Genomic DNA, 22,787 nt, shown 5'->3' with positions numbered 1-22,787 from the left:
CAGAACTTGAAATTGACAGTTCACTCCAAAAACTTCTAGCATAAACAAGTGCATTATCATCAGATTATTCCAATAAAATACTTATACTAAGAAGTAAATCTGAAAATGTAACCTCTCATATAGCTCCACATTTCCAATGAAAAATGGCAATAAAGATAATAATAATTATATATAATTAATACATGTAATTACATGATCCTCTCAGGATATAAGAGAGTAATTGATCGATAATATAATGTCTACCTTACTAGCGACCCAAAATAATAATTTGCTGAACTCTTAATAGCGTAGCATATTAACAAGTGTATTCCATAGATTTGTAAAAGGCATCACTTAAGTCCTCACAGATTGTTCCTTGCATGTGGCATCATATCCTAATATGGAATGTACACATTAGCAAATAGAATAAAAACAGAACACATATCAGTAAATAACGGTAAAAAAAAATGCAATTAAATCTTTTCAATTAGTTAAACAACCTGAAAATGCCATTGATGGCTAGGAACAAAGGAAAACACATCTGTTCCAGCATTAGAATACATGGCATTGGCAAAGGGCATTACTTTAGCAATCGGAGATGTAGATGAAGATGGCATTGCATTCATAGCATGAACTTGGTTAATGTGTTGCTCTTCTAAAAAAAATCTGTTTTGGGACAATAATATAATTTGGAATAGAATTTTTACAGATATTCTTCAAAGAGTCTGATGCAACTTCATCACAACCTGTGCTATACAAACCAAACTTGCTTGAAAGTGATCCTTGCTTGGCCTAAAAAGAAAATACCCAAAGAAAAAAAAATTATGCAACTTAACGACATTAACCAAATTATAAGTGAAACAACATCTACTTCAATTGATCTAATGAAAAAGCATGTACTAACCACGACATCATCATCATGACTATTATGCCGTCCTGTCTCAAACCTACTGCCATGCCCTTGGCCTTCAGAGCCATTGTCTCCAGTCGAACATTGCTTCTTAGATTCTACATTATGACATGTTCTTCGGGTGTGACCAGTTTTCCCACAACGGGAGCAGTTCCTTGTCTTCAATCCCTTGAATTTCTTGTTGAGTTTTGGCGCACCCTTGTCTTCACAATCTCAGGGTCCTCAATGTCTTTGACTGGCCTACTCACATTTTCGACCAAGCATAACCTCTTCTCCAAATACTTTATAATGCCATTAACACATCCAATTGTATAGCGATAAGTTGGTGCAGTTTTTGCGGCAAGAAAGTTCATCCAAATTGACCCCGACCACAAGGAACCGTACCGGAGAGCAAACGCGGAGAGAAAACGCTCTCTTCGGGTCTTTTCCATCATCAACTTCTTCATTTAAGTACGCCTTTGCATCTTTTCGCCATCTCTTTAAAACCAAACGTTCAGAAAATTCACAAATATCCTCATGTCTCATGACACAAAATATATGGCTGCATGGTATGCCACTTTGTTCCCAACGGTGACACTCACATTCAATCCTTTCTGAAGTCACATCATGAAGAACATGATAAAGTCTACCTGGTCGTCTAAATTTGCAACACAATGAACAACATTACTGCCCATACCACTTTTGCCAACATGCTTTAGTGCAGCAACTTTTGCTAGTTGATCCTTCACCTCTACAAATACTTCTGTAGTGTAAACCCTTGCTGCAGCCTGCTCAATGGAGTCCAACCCAGTAGTCAGCACTGGCTTACTATACATAGACTTGAATTGAGCAACAAATTCATTGTTACGGTACTCTTTAACCACACGCTCTAGATTTTCCACAAGCTCAAGCAAGGTTTTTCGCGACTTTATAAACCTTTTTAGAAAAGAGTTTATACCTTTACATCAAGATGTTGTTCTAACACCTGCACTAAACTTTCCGCGTAGGTATGCACTGGCCCACATTTTCTTATTGGCATATTTGGTTAAAAGCCAGTGGTCCTCACCAATATCAAATTTTTGAATCATTTCTTCCCAATAAGCTTCAAATTGGGGTACCGTCATATTAGCATACATCGATACCTTAAAAGCATCCAAAAGAGACCGATCCTTGATATGACTATTTGCATTTTTCTCAATGTGTCATGCACAATGCCTATGTGTTGCGCTAGGGAAGACCTCCTTTATTGCTTGTCGCATTTGATCGTCGCCGTCAGTCACTACAACACTTGGTTCCTTGTTCATCATGACATCCAAAAATTCCTTCAGCAACTATGTGTAGGTATCTCGACTTTCACTGGCAAGCACAGGAAACCCAAATATGCAAGTCAAGCGATGATTATTTGATCCAGAGAAAATCACTACAGGTTTATTATATCTATTCTTCTTATAAGTGGAGTCAAAAGCTAACACATCTCCAAAGCATTAGTAGTCATTGATCATAAGTCCATCAGCCCAGAAAAGATTACCCAATTTGTTACCGTTGACTAGTGTATAACGAGTAACAGACATTGGGTCCACATCTGCCTTACCCTGAAGATAACTTATTGCTGCCGCAGCATCTCCGTTCTCTATCTTTGCACGCCTATCTCGATCAATGAAGTTATAAACATCCTTCTTCATGAAATTAAGGTTATCATAGCCACCAGCAAGCTTCGCCAAAACCCCAACAATTTGAGAAGTTTGAAACCCAGGTTCCTTCATGCAAACAATCCGGACTTTGTCAGCCTCAGTCAACTTCCGATAGCTAGAAATTAAATGAACAAATTGTTCTGGGATCATTGGATGGTTGTGCTCCTCTTCTAGTGTCTTAACTCTCCATTTCATGGACAACTTATCCAAATAAACAGAACAATGTGCCTTGCAACCAATTCTTGTCTCTGGCTTATGATTCCTCTTTCTATCAACTAGACGATAGTGTTTTGGATCCCTTGTCCCTTGGCAATTGCAAACATAGTATCTTCTATTCAAATTCACATCCTCATCTCTTGACAAGTCTCTTTTACGGACAACAAAACCCATATCTCTCGCATACTTTATATAAGCTTTATAGGCATGAACCTCCTCGTCAAACTCAGAACTCCATAGCATAGTTGTAGTAACCTTGTCATCATCTTTCTCTATGCTAGATTCAATATTATCAGTGTTCTCAACACCTTGATGAGAATCTTCATCCTCATAGTAAATGCTATCGTCACTGCTGCTACTGGTCCACTCAGGAGCTTGATCACCACTGCTAAATTCATCCATTTTCAAGACTCCAACTTAAAAGGCAGCACCTAAGAAAGAAAGGACACCCAAAAAAATTTTACAAATCACCCAGAAGCACAATTAGGATTCTTTATGTTCATATATAGAAACACATCAAACTAAAATTTTCATACTATTAAAAATAAGAATAAAGAAACATTTTCCTCTCTCAATACATACATGGAATAAACTTGGTGATAGGGTTCTTATTCATTATTTTTTTAATAAAAATTTTGGATTGTTCATGATTGAAAACGTACAAACAATAGAGCAAGAAAAAAATTCTTGAGAAAAAAAAGATTAGAGAAAAAACCCTCAAAATTTCAGAGAAACAATATTCAATATAACAATAGCAACACAATAACGAAACTCTAAAAAAAACACCAAGAACCAAAAAAAGTGAAAAATAAAAAAAATCGGAAAAAATCCCAAATCTTACCTCAGAAACAAATGGAAAGAAGCGTATGGAGGAGGTGTGAGAGGAGGGCCACAATGTCACTGTCCACAACAGCAATGGAGGCACGGTGAGGGCAATCGTAACACGAACAGTGATAGAAGAAGATGCCACACCTCGGTTCGTGGGTCTTCAGAGTTACTTTCAATGGAGGACTGGAGAAAGAGTAATGACTCGTGAATGGAAGAAATGCAGTAACACTGATTATTGTCACCAAACAAAAGAAAGAGGAGCAAATAAAAATTTTGGGTAAACATTGGCTGGGTAATAGAGAGAATGAAAAAAATCAAGTTAACGCCGTTTGTTAACTCTGTAAAAGTTACTATTACCCCTAATAGTTTCATGTCCACTTGTCAATCTTATAATTTACCAAATTTTTTCGACAATATTTCGGCAAAAATTTTTAGGCACCGAAAAAATATTATAGACACTTTAAAGCTGAATATTAATCAATTATTTTTTAACACATAATATTAATTTATGTTATCATTATATTACATATCACTTAACCTAACATATTACATATATGTCATCATCTAACATTTTAACTAATGAAATGATTAATTTAACTTTTGATAATATCTAAAAACTAAAATGATCAATATATTTTTTAGGAGACCAATTTAAGAAGTATGCGATCTTTCAACAATTTGAACATTAACTTTAATTAATATATCAAAAAATATATTAGTCTAAAAATATTTTATTATCAGAAATTCTTGAATTACTATGTTTCTTAATGTTGTGTTCTTTTTTTCAATTATTTTTTTTCTAACGAATCTTCAAAATTTGTTATAAACTACAACATTTTCAGGTTGAGGCAACTTTTAAAAAGTGTTGCCTAAAAGCTGACAAAAGGTTGCTTTTGATCTATGGCAACACTTTTGGACCTAAGGCAACGTTTTTGGGCGGCGTTGCATATGCAGCCGTTGCCTTAGATCAAGGCAACACTTTTTTATTTAAAAAATGTTGCTTTTGAGAGCAACACTTGCAACACTTGGTAAGTGTTGCCTTTGGTTGAAAAACAACAACACTTCAAAGGTGTGTTTGAGACTACACTTTTTCAGTGTTGTCTTTTCTCTTATATTTTGGCCACTACTACAAAATGTTGCCTATTTGTAATAAAATGCAACCCTTTTACGTGTTGTTTATAAGTTTGAATTCGCAATACTTTGAAGTGTTGCCTATTAGTTATGAATATGCAACCTTTTAAAGCATTGCATTTTCTTTTGGATATGCAACCTATACAAGTGTTGCCTTTTCTTTTGGATATGCAACCATACAAGTGTTGTCTAATATTCAAAATATGCAACTAATAGAAGGGTTGCCTTTTTGGTAAAAATAAAAGTTACTTTTGTAATAAAAATACACAAAATTAAAATTTACAATAAAATTTTTTGTTCATACATGTGTAATTATTTTATTTAATAAATAAATTTGTGCACAATAAAAAAAATTATAAAAGAGACAAAATAACTAATAATAAAATTCTAATTAAAATAGATATTAAAAAGTTTAATTAGTATTTTAAATACATGTTTATCAATAATTTTCAACAAAATAATAAAATTCTTGTCTAACAATAATTGTCATAATAAAATAGTAATTAATATTTATCCAAAAAATATCAATTTACTTGCATATTTTATATCCATGCTTGACTTGTCCATATGCTAAATTTGCAAATAATACACAACAAAAAAGTATATTGTTATTCATGTACCCGATATAGATGAGTATATAGTACTAGTGAGAGAGTTATACCCTATCGTTGATGCATTGATGTTATCCCTTTGAAGTGTTAAGCATGATCTGTTTTTTTAGAGGGAGCTGAATCTACTAGGATGGATAATGAAAACAAACAAGCTTTCTTAAACTCTAGTTAAAGTTATCTTGTAATATCTAATATCTAAAATACAAGCACTTGAATGATACAGAAATTATGTCAAATTCATCAGACTTTTCTTTCCTTTTCATTTAATTTCGAATGGCATCAATCAGCACTCTTAGTCCATATGAATGCTACAAATGGCAAAACCATGTGTGGCCAACGTGCAAAGGATAAGACTGGCTTTGTACATTGACAAGTGCAAATTAACCGTTAGTGGGAATGCCTTCAATTTTCAAACACATCAACAAGCTCCATCATGTAAATCTTAGGTATAGCTGTATAGGTGCATACAACACATGCATGTTAAGTGATTATTTCAACAGTAGTTCTAATATCAGATGCTACTTATCTATAAGTCAATCTCTATTTAATTTCTCATAATATATACTTCACTTGACAAGTGTATATATAGTAAATGTAAACAGATTGATATCAAATCATTTGATAATTTATGTATAGGAAATATAATTCTACAGTATCACCAAACCATGGGCTAAAATCTGTTGGAACTTGGTGAGAGGAAAGAGTGTGAATGAAAGAGTTGAAACATGTGGAGGCTACTTATTCCTATTATATTCATCTGTGTTAACAGATTGCAAGCTTCTGTCTTTATTTTCTGACTCAATTTCTGTCTAGCTATATAAACACATACTGAAAAGGGTTCAACATAGACTCAGAATACAGTACATAAAAGAAACTAACCAATCCACCTCATAGTTAACTTGTCTTTCTATCAAAGTAAAGACCTCTGTTCATTGCATTTTTTGTTCATTCATTAAACACTAGCTTGCTATGCATGTGTGTGTGAAAAAAACTTACATTGAATTAACAGAATCAGACAACCAGTGGTTGTTGATAGTACATGGTAGAGTAAATGAACCATTTTTGTATGTGCTGATTTTTTAATAATTCAGCTAAATAGTCCTTTAAAGAAATTGGTTAAAATAGTGGAAAACATAAAAAAAAAGAAGCTTACAGTTAGTTAACATTTTTCATTAAAACTTTCTACATTTAAATATTTAATATGTTTAATAAGTGTTCTAATAAGACTTGAAATTTAAAAAATATGCAAAAAACAGCTCTCCCAGAATTAATTAAAACAAAAGCATGCATTAAGTCTCAAAAACCAAAGCATGCATTAAATCTCAAACTATCTGCACAGAAACGAAATTGCAATCCACCAAATCAATTATTTGAACAAAACCGGCTCAGAAGTACAATGGCATGCCTAAACAACCAAGAATCAATGAGCAGGAACATCTAGAAGCTCTGTTGTGCAATGCAACCTTCATCAATCACTAATCAAAGACCACAAGATACCATTTAACCCCAAATGACAAAATATGCAAGAAAAAAACAACTTGAAAAGCAATCCCAGCTAAAAAAGAGAAGAAATGTGAACCACTTGAAACTCAACTCCCAAATTTCTTAAGGAGGGAGGGAGTACCTTTTTCACCAGCATCACTGTCTTTACGCTTGAGAATCTTTCTCACATCTTTCCTTGTTAAAAATTTAAACATTGTCCTTTAGCAGAGAGGGAAGCTGAGTGTGGTGCTTGAAAGTTGCAAGCAAACCCTAGAAAGTTAGACCCCATAGTATTACTGGTTAAATACTTCAGCTAATTTTGCTATATTGCTCAAACAAGAAAACCAAATACAAAAACCTAGATAACCTTTTCCATGATGACGAGAAGCTGGCATCCTTGGAAGAACACAACTTTATATAATAATTCAGATCTGATCATCTATGATGGCTGATCAACAAAGCAACTTGAACTCCTCTTTCTCCTAATAATAGATTCATCTTATTGTTCCTTAGATTCTTTGAAGAGTGGCAACAATTCAAGTGAAGCAGTATTAGTGGTGTTAGTACTATTAGGCCTTTGATCCATTGAGCTTTCAGAAGATGTCAAAGAACTTTAAATTTCAAGTGAATACATGGCTCCTCTGTTCTGTTTCCTCTGCCCACAGCTCCCACTGAACCCTCCTCTTGTTTCTGTCAGTTCCGAAATCGGAGGAGATCCCGGGCTGCCATTGTTGATCATTCCTGCAAGTGTTTCTTGTGCCTTGTGTAGTATTGATTGCAAGTACTTCCCTTGTGCTTCAATCTTAAGCTGCAAATGTCTCTGCACCTGAAAAATCATTATCCATATTGATCTTTAACATATCCTTGTTATGCTTCAATTTTAATTTAGATACCTACCTCAATTTGCTCATAAAGTTTCTTCTACACCTCCATTTGCATTTGGAGAGCCTCAGCAATTTGCATGCTTCTGTTGAACAAAACATTTGATCAATGAAATTTTTTATACCAATTACAAAAGCATTCAACTAGTTTGATCAATTTTCTAACTATTATAATTATTACTCAGTCATCTCATTCTTATTATTATTTTATAGTTTAGAATTTAGACATAAACTAAAAGAACTTAGGCATATAACTTCCAACATCACAATCTTACCTGTTCACTGTGACCTTGTGAAAAGTACACAACTCAGCTTCCAACAGCTGGTAAAGAAACAAGGGGACCAGCACATGCATGCCAAAGTTCTGAATCCAAAACGCGTTTTTCTCTTGTAACCAAAGGCCCTCAAGTAACCATATGAAAGTCCATCAAAATCATTCATATGTTATAAAATCATATGCTTTTCTCCAAGACTATTTCGAAATGACCTTCCCTAGTTAACGGCTATTGCATAACCTAAGCAAACCGACGCATGCCTATGAAAGAACAATAATGTTTTGTTAAGATTTCTTTTTAATAAATGACTTCTAAGACTTTGAGAATTGCACTATCTTTTTTGGCGACAAATACCATCCCCAATTCCCATTAATTCCTCACTATTTCTAAAGTGATGTTATTAAAAGTTAATTTTGTTTCTTGACACCCCAAAAAGAAAAGTAATAAATAAAGTTAATTTTGTTTAGATAGTTTATAGATATATTATTTATTCAAAAACTTGTTTTCACAAACTGTTTTGGAAATGACATTAAGTTTAATTGTAGGTATTAATAGATAAAGTCATTTAGTTGAAGAATACCAAAGTAAATAGATATTGAGAGTTAAGATCTGGAAAATTGTAGGTATTAATAAAGTTTAATTGTGAAAGTAAAAGAATTGACTGAAATAAAGGTAAAGACAAAAAAAGACAACTAAGAGGAAGAGTGCAGAACACAAGAAGCATGTGAAGATGGCTAACTTGACCACCTTCAACCATGGAAGTGGAACCCAACACCCAGGTGGCTTAAACTGAATCCCCGTGCAGTCCCTCTTTTCTCCTGTAACCATATGATTATATACACAAAATTCTCAGCAACCAAAGTCCATCAAGATCTAAAAGAGAATAGCATTTTCACCCCCCTTAACACTGGTACGCAACAATAACTAGCTCCAAAACAGTGGAGAATAGAAAGGGAGATGAACAAGGAAGAATATGCAAACAAGAGTGTATACATAACATACCTTCCGGGGGTGGAGGACAAAAATCAGCTGAAGAAAGCTTATTTTTAGCAAAATTTCAAAACTAGAAAAAACCAAGCCAATCCCACACAGTCAATTACTAAAAACAAAAGCTCTTTAAGTAGACCCATTAAGTAGGAGCAAAATTCTCACAAGAAGAACCTCAGACCACAGAAAAATCCTTTTCTTCTCTCCTTTTCCGCTGCAAAATCTCATTCTTCTTACCTTTATAATTACCTTTACATCCATTAAGCAAGGCTAATAACAATTCATTCTTCCCTAAATTCCTTTTACTACTTGCCAAATAATAATGCAAATTTCTAATTACCTGTATATCACGAAATTTAGCTTCTTCAACAATCAATTTGGATGTTATTTCCGCTACAATGTTTGTACTTCTCCTCATATTTCTTGCTTAACAACTCTGCCTGTAAAATAGCAGCAACTGAGAGTTTATTCTCCAATTTCTTAAACTTAAAATTAAATGACATATTTAAAGACAAAAGGAGCATACCTCACATTTATCTGCAGATGGCCTTACTGTAATCTAATTGAGTTACATGAAATTTCTGAAACATTAAGGAAAAGAAAAAAAAAAGGTCACATTTCTCACTATTTTTGTATAAGTAGCTACTTCTCCCAATTTAGAATACGGAGGAGTGGAGCAGAACTCAACGCGAGAGAACGAAGAACAAGGTGCGAGCAAAAGAATATAGCGGAGCAGAGCAAACCTTGGCGCGAGCAGAAGAACATGGTGGAGCAAAGCAGAACTCGATGCGAGGAGAAGAACACAGCGGAGCAGAAGAACACGGCGGAGTAGAGCAGAACTCGGCAGAGCAGAGAGAAATGCAGAATGCGCACATCAGTGTTGTGAAATTGGGGAAATTGTGTTAGGGTTGGGGTTAGGGATTTAGGTTATTCATGATTTTGATTATGAACGCCGTCCAAGCGTTCGTCTGGGAGAGATCGGAGACCAACGCGCCTCCGCAATCAACCATGAAACTCACGCGCCGCCCGAGCAAGCCTCCATGGAGCTGGCGCATCCACTCGAAAGAACCTTCCAGGACAAACTCGAAGGCTCGATCCCTAACGGCGGTGAAGAAATCACTGAATTCGGTAACAAATGAGGTAAATCGAAGCGAGCCACAACATGAACAAAGCATATGAGATCGAATTTCGCTCCTCAAACCACAATAACAACAGCAGCAGCAAAAAGAGAAAACAACAACAAGGACAACAGAGAAGAAGAAAGAAGAGTATCACGATTTAGTAACAGGAGTGAACCAGGTGATGAATGTATGCTGTGCTGCTTAAAATATTTAGAGGGAAGCGTAAAATTTTAAAAGAAAATATTGAATTATTTTAGGCAACGATTATAATGAGAAGTCTATTAAAAAATTAAAAGCATCCTTCGTAAAGGGTAATATATGAAGACCATAAGCGTTGCTTGATTAATTTACTAAAGTAACGCTTTTTACATGTTTTCTAATTGATCAAAGAGAACGCTTATGACACGTTAGTTAATAAAAAGTTACAATAGCCTTATTCTTTTGCAATAAATTTTAAAAGTTGTTTTTGATTGTTATAGACAACATTTTTTAAGTGTTGTTTATATTATATGTTGCAATAATTCAAAAATGTTGTAATAAAATCTAAATATAATTAAAAAATAAATGAAAAGATTTTAATTTTTTGTCAATAATTTATTTCTTACAAAAATTATTAGAACACTTGTCAACAAATAACTTATATCTATGAAATGTTTAAATAAGTTTGAACCAAATCTGGAAGTACTAGTAGGACATGAAAATAGATGTATTTTTTCAACAAAATGGGGGCATTTTCCACAAAATCAGTATTGACAAAACAACACTTCACACATTTCATATTATAAAAGCATTAATGTCTTTTAAGAAGCCAAAGATTTTTCTCCAGATTAGAACCATGGTTTTGTCTAGTTCATATCTTCGATATGTGTGGCCATTACTTAGGCCATATCCTTCTCTGGAGCTCTGGGCCAGCTCATTAATTAGTAATAAATGTCTATTTCATTCAGGATTAGGTTGAGTGTATATTAATCGTAGGTGAATTTTATGATGTCTATAATTTAGTATTTAATTTTTATTTAATTTATTTGTTGTAGTAATTTTTAAATATTTAATAATTATTTATTTTTATATTTTTAAAATTAAATATTAATTTTTAATTATTTTAATAAGTTAGACAAATATTTTTAGATACCATAACAATCCCCTTATTCGTAAGACAGATGAACCACAAACATAATTAATGTTAAAAGTGTTTTTATTCTGACCAAAAAAAAGTGTTTTTCACACACAAAATTGATGTTAAAAGTGTTTTTATTTTGACAAAAAAAAGTGGTTTTATTTGTATGTTATAATAGTCATATATAATTCAACTTTATTTGTCTCTTGATGTTATAATTTATTCAACTTGTGTGACCGACAATTTCAATATCATCATCGCAGACCTATATATATTTGGTAATATAATGGAAAATGTTAATATTTATCAGGGTTTAAAATTGATTAAATATTAATTAAAAATAATAAATTTTGTTAGTGATACGATAATATATTTTTTTTAATTAGCCAAATTATAGTATACTTTACGTACGTATATTCTATAACAAGATTAAAAATACATAAATTTAAAATGTATAAATAATTTATTAAATACATACATCTGGTCACTTATTAAAATAATATTTATTTTAATTATTTTTATCACGTTTTGTAATACTTTAGGAGCGTTTTCTTCTTATCGAACGTAGGAATATTTCTGTTAGCGTTTTTAAAAATTAGGAACAATTTTAATTGTTCACCCAGTAAATAAAAATATCGTCGATACTATTACTATAAAAATTTTATAATTGTCTTTATATAAAAATATTTTTTTTATTATTAGATCATAAATTGTATGATTTTGATTTTGATGTGATAAAAATATTATTTTTTTAAAGTGTTGCTAAACAAACAAAATACATTTTTAACATTAAAATCTTCATAAAAAAATATTTTTAGCATCTTTGTTTGAGTATGTGCCTAAAATTATTAGTTGAACTAATAAACTCAAACAAAAAAAATTAGCAAAATGACTTATCCATGTAACACTACCATTAGGAATGACTACACTATTATTCGAATTTGTTAGTACCCATCCCTTCTTTATTTGGTTGAGACAGGTAATTATCCTATTCAATGCAGGATATATTTTTTGTGGAATGGAATATTGGGTGAGGTGAGTCGAGGTCGGGTTTAGAAAATATTTATCCCAAAATGTATATAAAACTAAAATTTTAAGCTAACTATTCAAATCAATTTCTGAAATTTTTAAAATCAAACACTTTAGCCTATTAAGTTTTAAAATACATAAAACGAGTTAAGTCTTAAAGTAGTTCCTAAAGTTACACTCGAGTCTCAAAGTAATCCCTGAAATTAATAATTACCCAAATTTATCCTCGAAGTTGCACTGTAGAACTCACAGTAGTCCATGAGGCATTTTCCGTTCATCAAAACCTTAAAACGACGTCGTTTTGAAAAAAGAAAGAAAAAAAAGAAGAAAAAAGAAGCGTAGAAAAACGTCGTCGTTCTATATTAAAAAAAAAAGCAATCCCCTTCTTCAACTTTTCAACTCTGTTCTTCTTCTTCTTCTTCAACTCTGTTCTTTTTCTTCTCTTCAACAGTTCACAAAAATAAAAACCAACAACACAAAATATCACCAAAAGAACTAGCATTAGTCAGAAAAGATCAATCAACTTAAATAGAAAGCATCAATCAACCTAAACAGCAACAAGCACAAACAATAGCAACAATAAAAAAACCAATAATAATTTTAGAATAGAAAACAACTAAAATTAACCATTGTTGTTATATTGAAACAGGATCAGCAGCAACAATCACCTAGACATTAAAGAACAATGATTGAATAACTAAAAAAATTAAAAAAAAAAATCATGACTGAGAGAGAGAGAACTGTGCCAGAGGAGAGAAGAGGGAGGCAGAGAAAAACAGAGCGGAGATGGAGGCTGGCGAGCGGCGCAACGATGACAGAGAAGATTGAGGCTTTGTGCCTCTGCTTCTACTGTGTTTAAGTGTGAGAGACTAGGTTAGAGTGGGATGAATGGTGCGGCACTGAAACGGAGGTAGGCGAGAGGCGGCGATAGCGAGGGTTGACGAGAGCTCTTGTGAATGCGAGAGTATGGTTGGAGAAGGGGAGGGCGTCAGGTTAGGAAGAAGAAGGGGAATGGGAAGGACCTCAGGTTGGGGAAGTAGAAGAGGAAGGGGAAGGAGTAGGGCGTCAGGTTGGGGAAGTAGATGGGAAAGGGGAAGGGTTGGGGGAGGGAAAGGGGACGGGTTGGGGATGGAGAAGGGGAAAGGGGAAGGTTGGGGGAGGGAAAGGGGACGGGTTGGGGATGGGGATGGGGAAGGGAACGAGTTTGGAATTAGGAGAGCGGGGGGGGGGGGGGGGGGGAGGAGGGGATGTTTTGCTACGCTTCTTTTTTATTTTTTTTTCAAAACGACGTCATTTTAAACTTTCGATGAACGAAAAATGCCTCAAGGACTACTATGAGTCTCGGAGTGCAACTTCGAGGATAAATTTGGGTAATTATTAATTTCAAGGATTACTTTGAGGCTCGAGTGCAACTTCAGGGATTACTTTGAGACTTAACTCATACATAAAGCACACTGCAAGAAAAATGTTGAATACCGTTGGATTTAACGTCGGACGTTAGCGGCAGGTTTGCCGTCAGATTTACTAGCAGATTTGACAATAAATTTGTCGGATAAAAAGTTATCGTTGGATTTGATTTTCCGACGGTATATTCGCCAGTAATAATTGAAGAAAAAATAAGAAAAATTGGCTTTGGTGCAAACCTATCAATAATCCACAAACAAACCAATATGGCAATATATATTAAAACTTCTAAAGCAAATAACCATAATATATAGAGATTTTTTAAAAATTTTGGCAGAGTTTCATCTATAATTGGAATGCGCCACAAGCTCTATCCATCAACAGAAAATTTAAATAGCACCAAACGTCAACAATCAATGAATAACAGGGAATAATAAATAAGCAACATCTATAAATCCACTAAACTAGAATCAATAATCAGACACTTTCAACATATAGAATCAATAATCCGTCACTGGAGGCGGCGTCGTCGAGACATTCGGCTGTTGAGCGGATGGAGGCGTTGTCATCGTCGTAGACGCAGGGACGTAGTTGGGGTTAGAGACCATGATGAATGATTGATTCGATGCACCCGCAACCTGTGACGTCACAGGGGTATGTAGTCGAAGTAGAGGGAGAGGATCCAGAATTCCCAAGGGTACCGACAGAAACTCTCCCTCTACCACAACCATGACCCTGATCCGCAACACCACTACCTGTCATCATGTTTGCAAAGAGCATACCAATTAGAAATGTACTAAACATATTCACAACATCATTCAAACTGCTTAATCAAGCTCAGTACCGTAAGTTCAGAACTAAATAAGGAACACAAATCCGCCAATATTCTAATTAAAATTAAAACTACACAAGTTCAGTACCCTAAGTTCAGAATTTTAGAAAATCATAAGTTCAAAACAAGTTCAGTATCCTAAGTTCATAACTAAATAAGGAACAGAAATCAGAACATGTTCTAATTAAGATTGAAACTAAACAAGTTCAGTACCTTAAATTCAAAATTTTAGAAAATCCTAAGTTCAAAACAAGTTCAGCACCTTAAGTTTAAAACTAAATAAGGAACACAAATCCGCCAATATTCTAATTAAAATTAAAACTACACAAGTTCAATATCCTAAATTCAGAATTTTAGAAAATCATAAGCTCAAAACAAGTTCAGTACCCTAATTTCATAACTAAATATGAAATAGAAATAAGAACATGTTTTAATTAAAATTGAAACTAAACAAGCTTAGTACCCTAAGTTCAGAACTAAATAATCAACAATAATCAAAAGTCTCAAAATAGCAAATAAACCTAATAAATTATATCAACAAATCAGAATTCTAAAAAAATCCTAACATCAGAAACATTACCTGAAGAAGAGCACTAGAGGTGAGAAGAAGAAGTAGCGTAAGCGATGACAGCAACAACGGCATTGGTGTGCAACAGAAGCAGCGGCGTTGGCGGCAGCGGTAATAGCGGTAGCAGCTCCTTCAACATCCAATAGCTACAATGGTAACAGCGAACGAGGAGTAGCTCTCAGAGAGGAAGGACTGTCGGGGAGATGAGAGGGGGTAGAGAGAGAGTGGGAGGTGAGAGGGTTAAAGAGAGAGATAAATTCGAACGAGGGGGAAGAGGTTTCACACTTCAATTTTACGACATAATTACCATAAAATAATTTCGACGGTAAACCATTGTGGGTCACCAAAACACAGTATCTCATTAGGAGGGTTTACCGTCGGAAAAATTCGACTGTAATTCTGACCCTAAAGGACGCGCCAATTTCTTTTTGTTTTCCTCCAGTTATTACTAGCGAATTTACTGTCAGAAACATAAATCCACTAGTAATCATTCAACCATTCGAATTCGACGCCTTTACTGCCGGTAAATCCGTCACTACTCTGTGATGCTAAATCTGACAGTACTTAGCATTTTTCTTATAGTGATATCTTAAGTTAATGATTAAATAATATTATTTCTTATGACAGTTTAAATTAATAAATAAAATTATCTTTTAGTATATATGTCGATATATTTTTATTCTTTATTTATTATATATTTTTTAATAATATTTTATTATTCTGATTAATAAAAATGTTATAAGACATTGACTTTTGAAAAAAATTAAAAACATTCTAATGGACTATTTTAAAATTTTTAAAATTTTTTAAAAACTGTTTTAAGATTTTTTAAATTCTTTAGAATTGTTTTTGTACTTCACCCGTGGAGACTAATTTGTTCAACTCACATATGTAGACATTTAATGGTCACATATGTAAGTTAACGTTTTATGACAGTAGTCACTATTAGTGGCTAATAGAAAAGGATTATATTGTCTAACAAAATAAATATTGAGACTGTTTTATGTTTCTTGAAAATATGAAGGACTAAAATGTCTGATTTTAAAAATTTTAAATATTGATTTAGGTAATTATTTTTTTAAATTTTATAAAAATATTTTTGGTGATTGTCCATACATTTTTTCAACCTGTTTTAAGTTTTAATGGTGACTAATAGATTCAATCTATACCTACTACTATTATATTTGAACTAATGACTATCGCTGTATAAAAATAATACTCTAACCACTGTGTTAAGTAAATCAATTTTTTTTTACGAAAAATAGATTATAAAAAAAAGAGAATACCCATTTTATTAGATCAATGGATTATAAAAGAAATATTAAATATATTCAATAACAAGGCGATATCAATAAAAAAGAATATGGTCACGAAATATTCATCTCGATAAGAATTTTTAAATATAATATGACTACTAATATTTATTACACTCCACATCAGTCACCTCTTCAAGGCAAATCAACCCTCAAGTGAAAAACAAAAAGATCACGGTCTAGCTAGGTGTAGAAACAGATATCATTAATATAAATTTTATACTAGTAAATCATACAAGAATAACTTTATTATTACAAAGTTCAAATCTGTTTGTAGCCATTAGTAAACAGAATCCTGGTTCCATCTCGTTCATTATTTTCCAACTAGTGTTCATGCTAACATTTTTGAAAAGGAAAAGTTACAAATGATTCACATGAACTTTGTCTTATGTGCAAATTGGATTATATTTCTTTAAATGTACAATTTCACATGTTGAAACTGTCAAACGGTATGTATAAAAAGAACAATTCTTCTAACTGCTTCTTTTGAAAATTACCCGTTCTCTAGTGTTTTATTTATTACAAATCATTTATTAATGGAAATTAAGGATAAACTTTGAGGGAAAAAAACAAAAAGGCCTTTATTTTATAATTTGAGAAAACTTTAAATAATTGAATTTGACATTTCAAAGGTTTGAGAGTCTAAAAATCACACATAAATCAATGTTTATAATAAAAATCATTTGCAATTTTTTCCTTTTCAAAAATGAGTTATTATGGGTAGACCTCAATAACAGACCTCATACCTAAAACTGGAATTATCTTATAGTCACTGAATCCGGCAGAGAAGAACAACTTGGCCCATTCTTTTTCACTTCTCTCCTTTCCGGCAGCCATAACCAACATGAGCAAGTCAAAGAAGAGTTGCGTTTCCACTAATTCAGGATCTTCCTTCTCATCTTCCTGAACTACCATGTCTATAATGATCAATTTCCCTTCTTTGCCTTTGCTCAGAATTGCTTCATTGCTTTTCTTCAATATGTTAATGCATTCTTTATCATTCCAGTCATGCAAAATCCCCTGATTTATTATTCAACGTACCATTCATTAGAATCAATTTGAGGAAACTAAATAAAATTTTCTTTTTATTCATCTTAATCTTTGCATAATAAATTTTCGTCTATATTTTTCTTTTTCTTCATACAAGGTTAAAATTCAAGTTTCTGTATTTAATATTGTTTTGATGCTTATAACACAAAGAAAAAAACGTGATATTAAAAATGTTATATGTACATATAAAAAGAAATTAAATCAGCACTCATAAAATTAAAATACATATTTGATATTAATGAAAAAAATTTATTATGTTATTATTTAAAAAAATTGCTTATTTTGTTATGACATATTTGATTATTTAACAATGTTAGATTTGATTATTCTAGTGTCTCATAATAAAAAATATATATATAAAAGAACATATAATATAATATAATAATATACATATATTATAATTAATTTAGTAGCTGATTTTTTTATATTTGTGGAGTATTTTGAAATAACCACTAAAAAAATCATTTGACAATATTATACTAACCTTTAAAATTCTTAGTTATATATATGATATTAGGATCTATAATTTTTATTAATATTAATCAATATTTTGGACTAATATTTTATTTTTATATTATTAAAATTTAAAATTCTGAATTTAAAATTTAATATAAAAATATCTTTTGTTGGCCAAGTGTTAGTCGAAATTTTATTAGTCATGTAATATTTTTATATGAGAAGTGCTAGGGGCTAGCACTTTTGTTAAATTATAGCCATCACTTAACCATCAAAAGGAAATTGAATGATTCTACACCATTAGATACAATCTCACCCCATTAAAAATATCATTGATGGCTAATTAATGGCTAAAAACCATAAAATCAGTTGGTCCTCTAGACTTTATCCTATTTGTATATTATTGGTGGTGAGGAAAAAAGATTCTTTTTTTCTTGTAATATAAATACGATTATGTAACCTACATTATTTATATAGAGCTCATAAAATAAAGAGCAACATGCATTTAATATAGTTTTTTTACCTTCATCAAAACAGCATCCGCAGGAGGAATGGCCTCAAACATGTTCCCTCCAACATATTTAAGGTTGTCACTTCCTTCCAAGTCAGCAACAACATGTGGCTGATCAAGCACAGTGCACTCCAACTGTGGGAATGATTTGGCAATGGCCTTTGCAAGAGTTCCATTGCCTCCACCAACATCAACCAATGATTCCAATCCCTCAAACACACCTTTGCACTTCTCAATCACCATTTCGCTAATGAATCTAGCATCACTTGCCATGGCATCATTGATCAAATGATTGAGCCTAGGTTCACGGCCACCATACTCCCATACCATTATCCCATGCTCTGTTTCAAACGGCGTAGGATCTTCATTTTTGTACCATGTTGACAACTTGTTCCATGGATTTGTCAAAATTGGATCAAGCGAGTTAACAAAGAAAGTCCTTATACTTAAGGGGTGTTCCTTAAGTAACAACATAGACGAATCAGTTAGAACATACCCAATTTCGATCTCATTATTGTTATCGGCCACATTTGTCGTTGCGAAGAAGTCGGAATGTGTCAAGATTCTTATCAAGCGATGGATGAAGGTGGTTTTTGAAGGGTGAATTTGCAATGAAGCAATGAGTTGTGAGAGTGACATGGGTTTTCCATGTTTGTGTATGGTTTCAAATATGTCTAAGTCAACGGCACATTTAAGGGAAACAGTGTTCACAAAACTATACATATGATTCCATATGTGGCATTGAGCTTTAAGCATATTGTTAGCTTGCTCTCCACTTTGGAATCCCCAACTCTTTTGGCTTTCAGCTATGTTATCTTGTGGTATGGAATATGGATACACTCTAGTTACATTAAGGGTCCTTTATTTATAAGCATTCCAAATTATGATAATTCCACCACTACAACTACAGCATTATTTGGTTGGTGAAAACCATACGTATTAGTTTGAACCTGAAAGCATATAATTATTAGATTAATGTAGAAATTTTTGAATAAGTGGAAGAGTAGAGTTTGGACTTATTGACGGGTTAGATATATAATGAAGAATAGAAGCAATTAGTATTTTTTATAGTACCTACTTGACTATCTGCTTTTAAAGATACAAAGTTCAATTTGAGTTCCAAAAATGCATGTTATGAAACTATTTATATGTTAATTGTATTGCAAATATAAAAAAAAATTAACAAAAGCTTTCGCTCAGTACATTTTACAAAGTGGCTTTCACTTAAGGAAAGAACCTGTACTTATCATATCCGTTGCTTTTTAATCCTTCATGCTTATTGTATATAATAAAGGAAAAGTATAGATAGACAATGAAAATATTAAACAATGTGAACAATAGATATATTGGATGTTTAATTTACTAGGTGTGCGGATGGTTATTCTAATATTAAGATTTAGGTGAGTAATTTGAAGATGTAGTGTATTTTACTTAAATTGAGCCCATTTTAAGGCCCGTTATTCATGTTGTTCAAAAAAATCATTGGTTACCTGGCATAACCCTATAATAAAATGTACTCATCAACAAAAGCATTTCTAACTTTAACTATTTTAATTTGTATAAAAAATTAATGACAATACTTTATCAATATCTTCTATAAACAGATATACATGATAGATTATGATGGATTATTGTAATATAACAGTAACAACACCACTCCAAATTAAAACTAACAACACAATCAAATATATGAAGAATTAATTAAAGAGTAGATAGAGAATAAGAAAATGTATATAACAGCAAAAAAAAAAAATATAAACAACAATTCTCCCCATTCAAGTTAGGGAAAAAACTCTACTCAATTATCAAATCAATTACTATCTCTCACTTACTCTACTCCTCTTTATTCATACCTCTCATTTTATTACGTAACTAATTATGACAATTATTTTTCTGTTGCGCACTCTTCTCATACATGGTAGTCCCTTATTTATGTTGGAGCTTTTTTCACTCTTTTGTTTTAGATCTCATTTTGATTACTTGGCCCAATCCCTTCCTCAATCTTGGGTTCTTGGTTTGGGCCTCTATGAGATGGGCCATTAATCGTATCAACCACTCTCCTGTCAATAACGACATTGTTCTCAAGGTCTACTTCTAGATATAACTTGATTAACTCTGACCAACTGATCTAAGTGGATTGCTCCCACGGTGCACCTTGCCATTCCACCAAAACTTGTATTCTATATGGCTCTTCTTCCTATGGCAGTACTCAACTATCAATAATTGCTGTTGGATTGGGGTCAAAAGGGAGAGTCATAGGCAGATTGTTTGCTCCAACAGTGGCTGTAGAGTCACCCTTATATTTCTTCAACATTGAAATGTGGAACACCAAATAAATAGCACTTTCAATCGGAAGTTCCAACTTATAAGCGACTTTCGCTATCCGTTGAAAGATCTTGAAGGGCCCATAATACCTCTTTCTTAATTTCAAATTGCCTTGCATCACCACTGAGCCTTGCGGTAAGGTTTCAATTTTAGCAAAATCCAATCACCAACCGTAAATGACTTTTCACGCCTCTGCTGGTTAGATCGTTTCTTCATACGTTCTTGAGCCCTTTTCAGTTGGTAGTGTAGCTCTAGATCCAGAGCTTCTTTTACCCAAAGCATGTCATCTACATCCTGCACTAGGGAAGAGCAACTGACATACTCTGAAATATTAAGGATGACAAACCCATATCATACCTCATAAGGTGATATTTTAATGGTAGAATAAAATGAAGTATTATGATAGTATTCAGCCCACATGAGATAAGACGACCACTTCTCTACATGAGTATGAGTGAAGACACATATCCACTGTCTAAGGCTCGATTAATGACTTCAATTTGCCCATTCCGTTTCGAAGGTGATAAGATGTGCTATACAATAATTTAGTACCACGGCTTTCAAATAACAGCTTCTAGAATTGACTGAGGAAGAGGGGATCACGATCAAACACAATTTAAGCGGGAAAGCCATGGTACCTAACTACATTGTTGAGGAACTTTTGTGCTACCACCTTGGCTGTAAACCCATTTTTCAGCAGAGCAACTCGAGCAATCTTACTGAAGCAATTTACCATTACCATAATAACTGTAAAGCCACCAGATTTCGGTAGCTCAGTGATAAAATTCATACTAATTCCCTCCCAAGCTTATTTGGAACCAGCAGTGGCTGTAATAGACCTTAAGGACGTGCTGGAAAATATTTTGTGCTCTGGCACTCATCGAAATGGTCAATAAATCTGATGATATCCTTGTGCATACTTGGCCAAAAAATGTCTTGCTCAAACCTTTATAACTCTAAAACACCTCCATGGCCTACTGTGATGACTGAATGGAATTGGTGTAGTAAAATCTCTCTCAAATCAGCAAAATTGGACACCCAAATTTTATCCCGATATATAATAGCAACCCATCTTTGAAACTATAATCAGAAGTAAACTCTCCAATTTGGGCTTTGTCTCTGAATTGTTGCATTTCTACTGCTTCTTGAATAGCTTCCAATAGGGTAGGAATGAAAGCAAATTTAACTGTGGTGAAGGCTTGGAATTGAGTTATTGTGATCTCTTTTCTTGCCGTGACAGCTCATCGGCAACTTGATTGAATTTTTCCAAGCAAAATTCAATCTTGAATTCATGCCCAACAAGCTTAGAGAGGTAATGTTGTTGTTCTGAGGTTAAGATCACTTGCGTTTGTAGTTCCTTGAGCCCTTGCTGATCTGAACTGATCACAAATTGCCTTCCCAACAAGTAATGACACCACTTCACCCTTGCTTGCATCACTGCATACTACTTCTACACATATGCCGAAGCTTGTGCCAACCTTGCTCATAGTTTCTTGCTAAAAAATGCAATCGGGTGGCTTTCCTATGATAGAACTGCTCTGACCCTTGTGCTCGACACATCTGTCTCTACTGTAACACCCTACCACACTAAGCTTTACGCTTAAGTCATAAAATGAAGGTGGTGTGGTATTACGACATCTAAAATAAAATGAGTACATATAATAGCAGAAGAATTATAATATGGTAGGAGCCTTAAAGAATAGCGGGAAATAAAAATCGCGAAATAAAAGCGCAACGCTCAAGGAACGAGTTAACTTGCGTGTAAAGAAAAAACCATAACTACTAAACATAAGATAACAGAAGTAGGAATAGAGTGCCAAGGATACAAAATAACAAGCTCCTAACTTAGCCTATGAAGTCAAGTCTGGTCGGAGAATATTTACACATATATACATACATATCCAAAATCCAAAATTACATATACACAATCCTGCCTCTCCATAAACCTCTAAGAGGATAAAAAAGAATAAGTTATATGGAGAGAAAGCTACGTACATATATATATATACATCATAGCATAACAAAATAACCCAGTAACCATTCCGCTTCAAGAGTTCAGACGTCTAACGAGATGCCTCTCGACCTGCATCT

The 22,787-nt window shown here is 33.3% G+C and overlaps 1 protein-coding gene and 1 pseudogene across 2 annotated transcripts; both read right to left on the bottom strand.

Annotated features, from left to right (window-relative positions):
• Positions 1-137: 137 nt before the first annotated feature.
• On the bottom strand, positions 138-10,382 carry LOC107609570 (protein FAR1-RELATED SEQUENCE 5-like; annotated as a pseudogene). The gene is made up of 10 exons (XR_002351237.2): positions 9,714-10,382; positions 9,502-9,551; positions 7,984-9,410; positions 7,725-7,794; positions 7,195-7,653; positions 6,970-7,097; positions 3,617-3,786; positions 884-3,206; positions 480-771; positions 138-374 (listed from the first exon to the last, which is right to left on the bottom strand). The product of XR_002351237.2 is annotated as a protein FAR1-RELATED SEQUENCE 5-like (transcript).
• Positions 10,383-16,394: 6,012 nt separating this feature from the next.
• LOC107606886 (putative O-methyltransferase 3) lies at positions 16,395-19,203 on the bottom strand. The gene is made up of 2 exons (XM_016308894.3): positions 18,384-19,203; positions 16,395-17,374 (listed from the first exon to the last, which is right to left on the bottom strand). Exons 1-2 carry the CDS (start codon positions 19,125-19,127, stop codon positions 17,069-17,071), a joined length of 1,050 nt encoding a protein of 349 aa, XP_016164380.2. The 5' UTR covers positions 19,128-19,203; the 3' UTR covers positions 16,395-17,068.
• Positions 19,204-22,787: the final 3,584 nt, after the last annotated feature.

This window comes from Arachis ipaensis, chromosome B7 (assembly GCF_059453495.1).
Source record: "Arachis ipaensis isolate K30076 ecotype BB chromosome B7, ASM5945349v1, whole genome shotgun sequence".
Taxonomy (NCBI): domain Eukaryota; kingdom Viridiplantae; phylum Streptophyta; class Magnoliopsida; order Fabales; family Fabaceae; genus Arachis; species Arachis ipaensis.
Note: the sequence above shows the minus strand (reverse complement) of the source record. Positions and strands in the feature narration are given on the sequence as shown.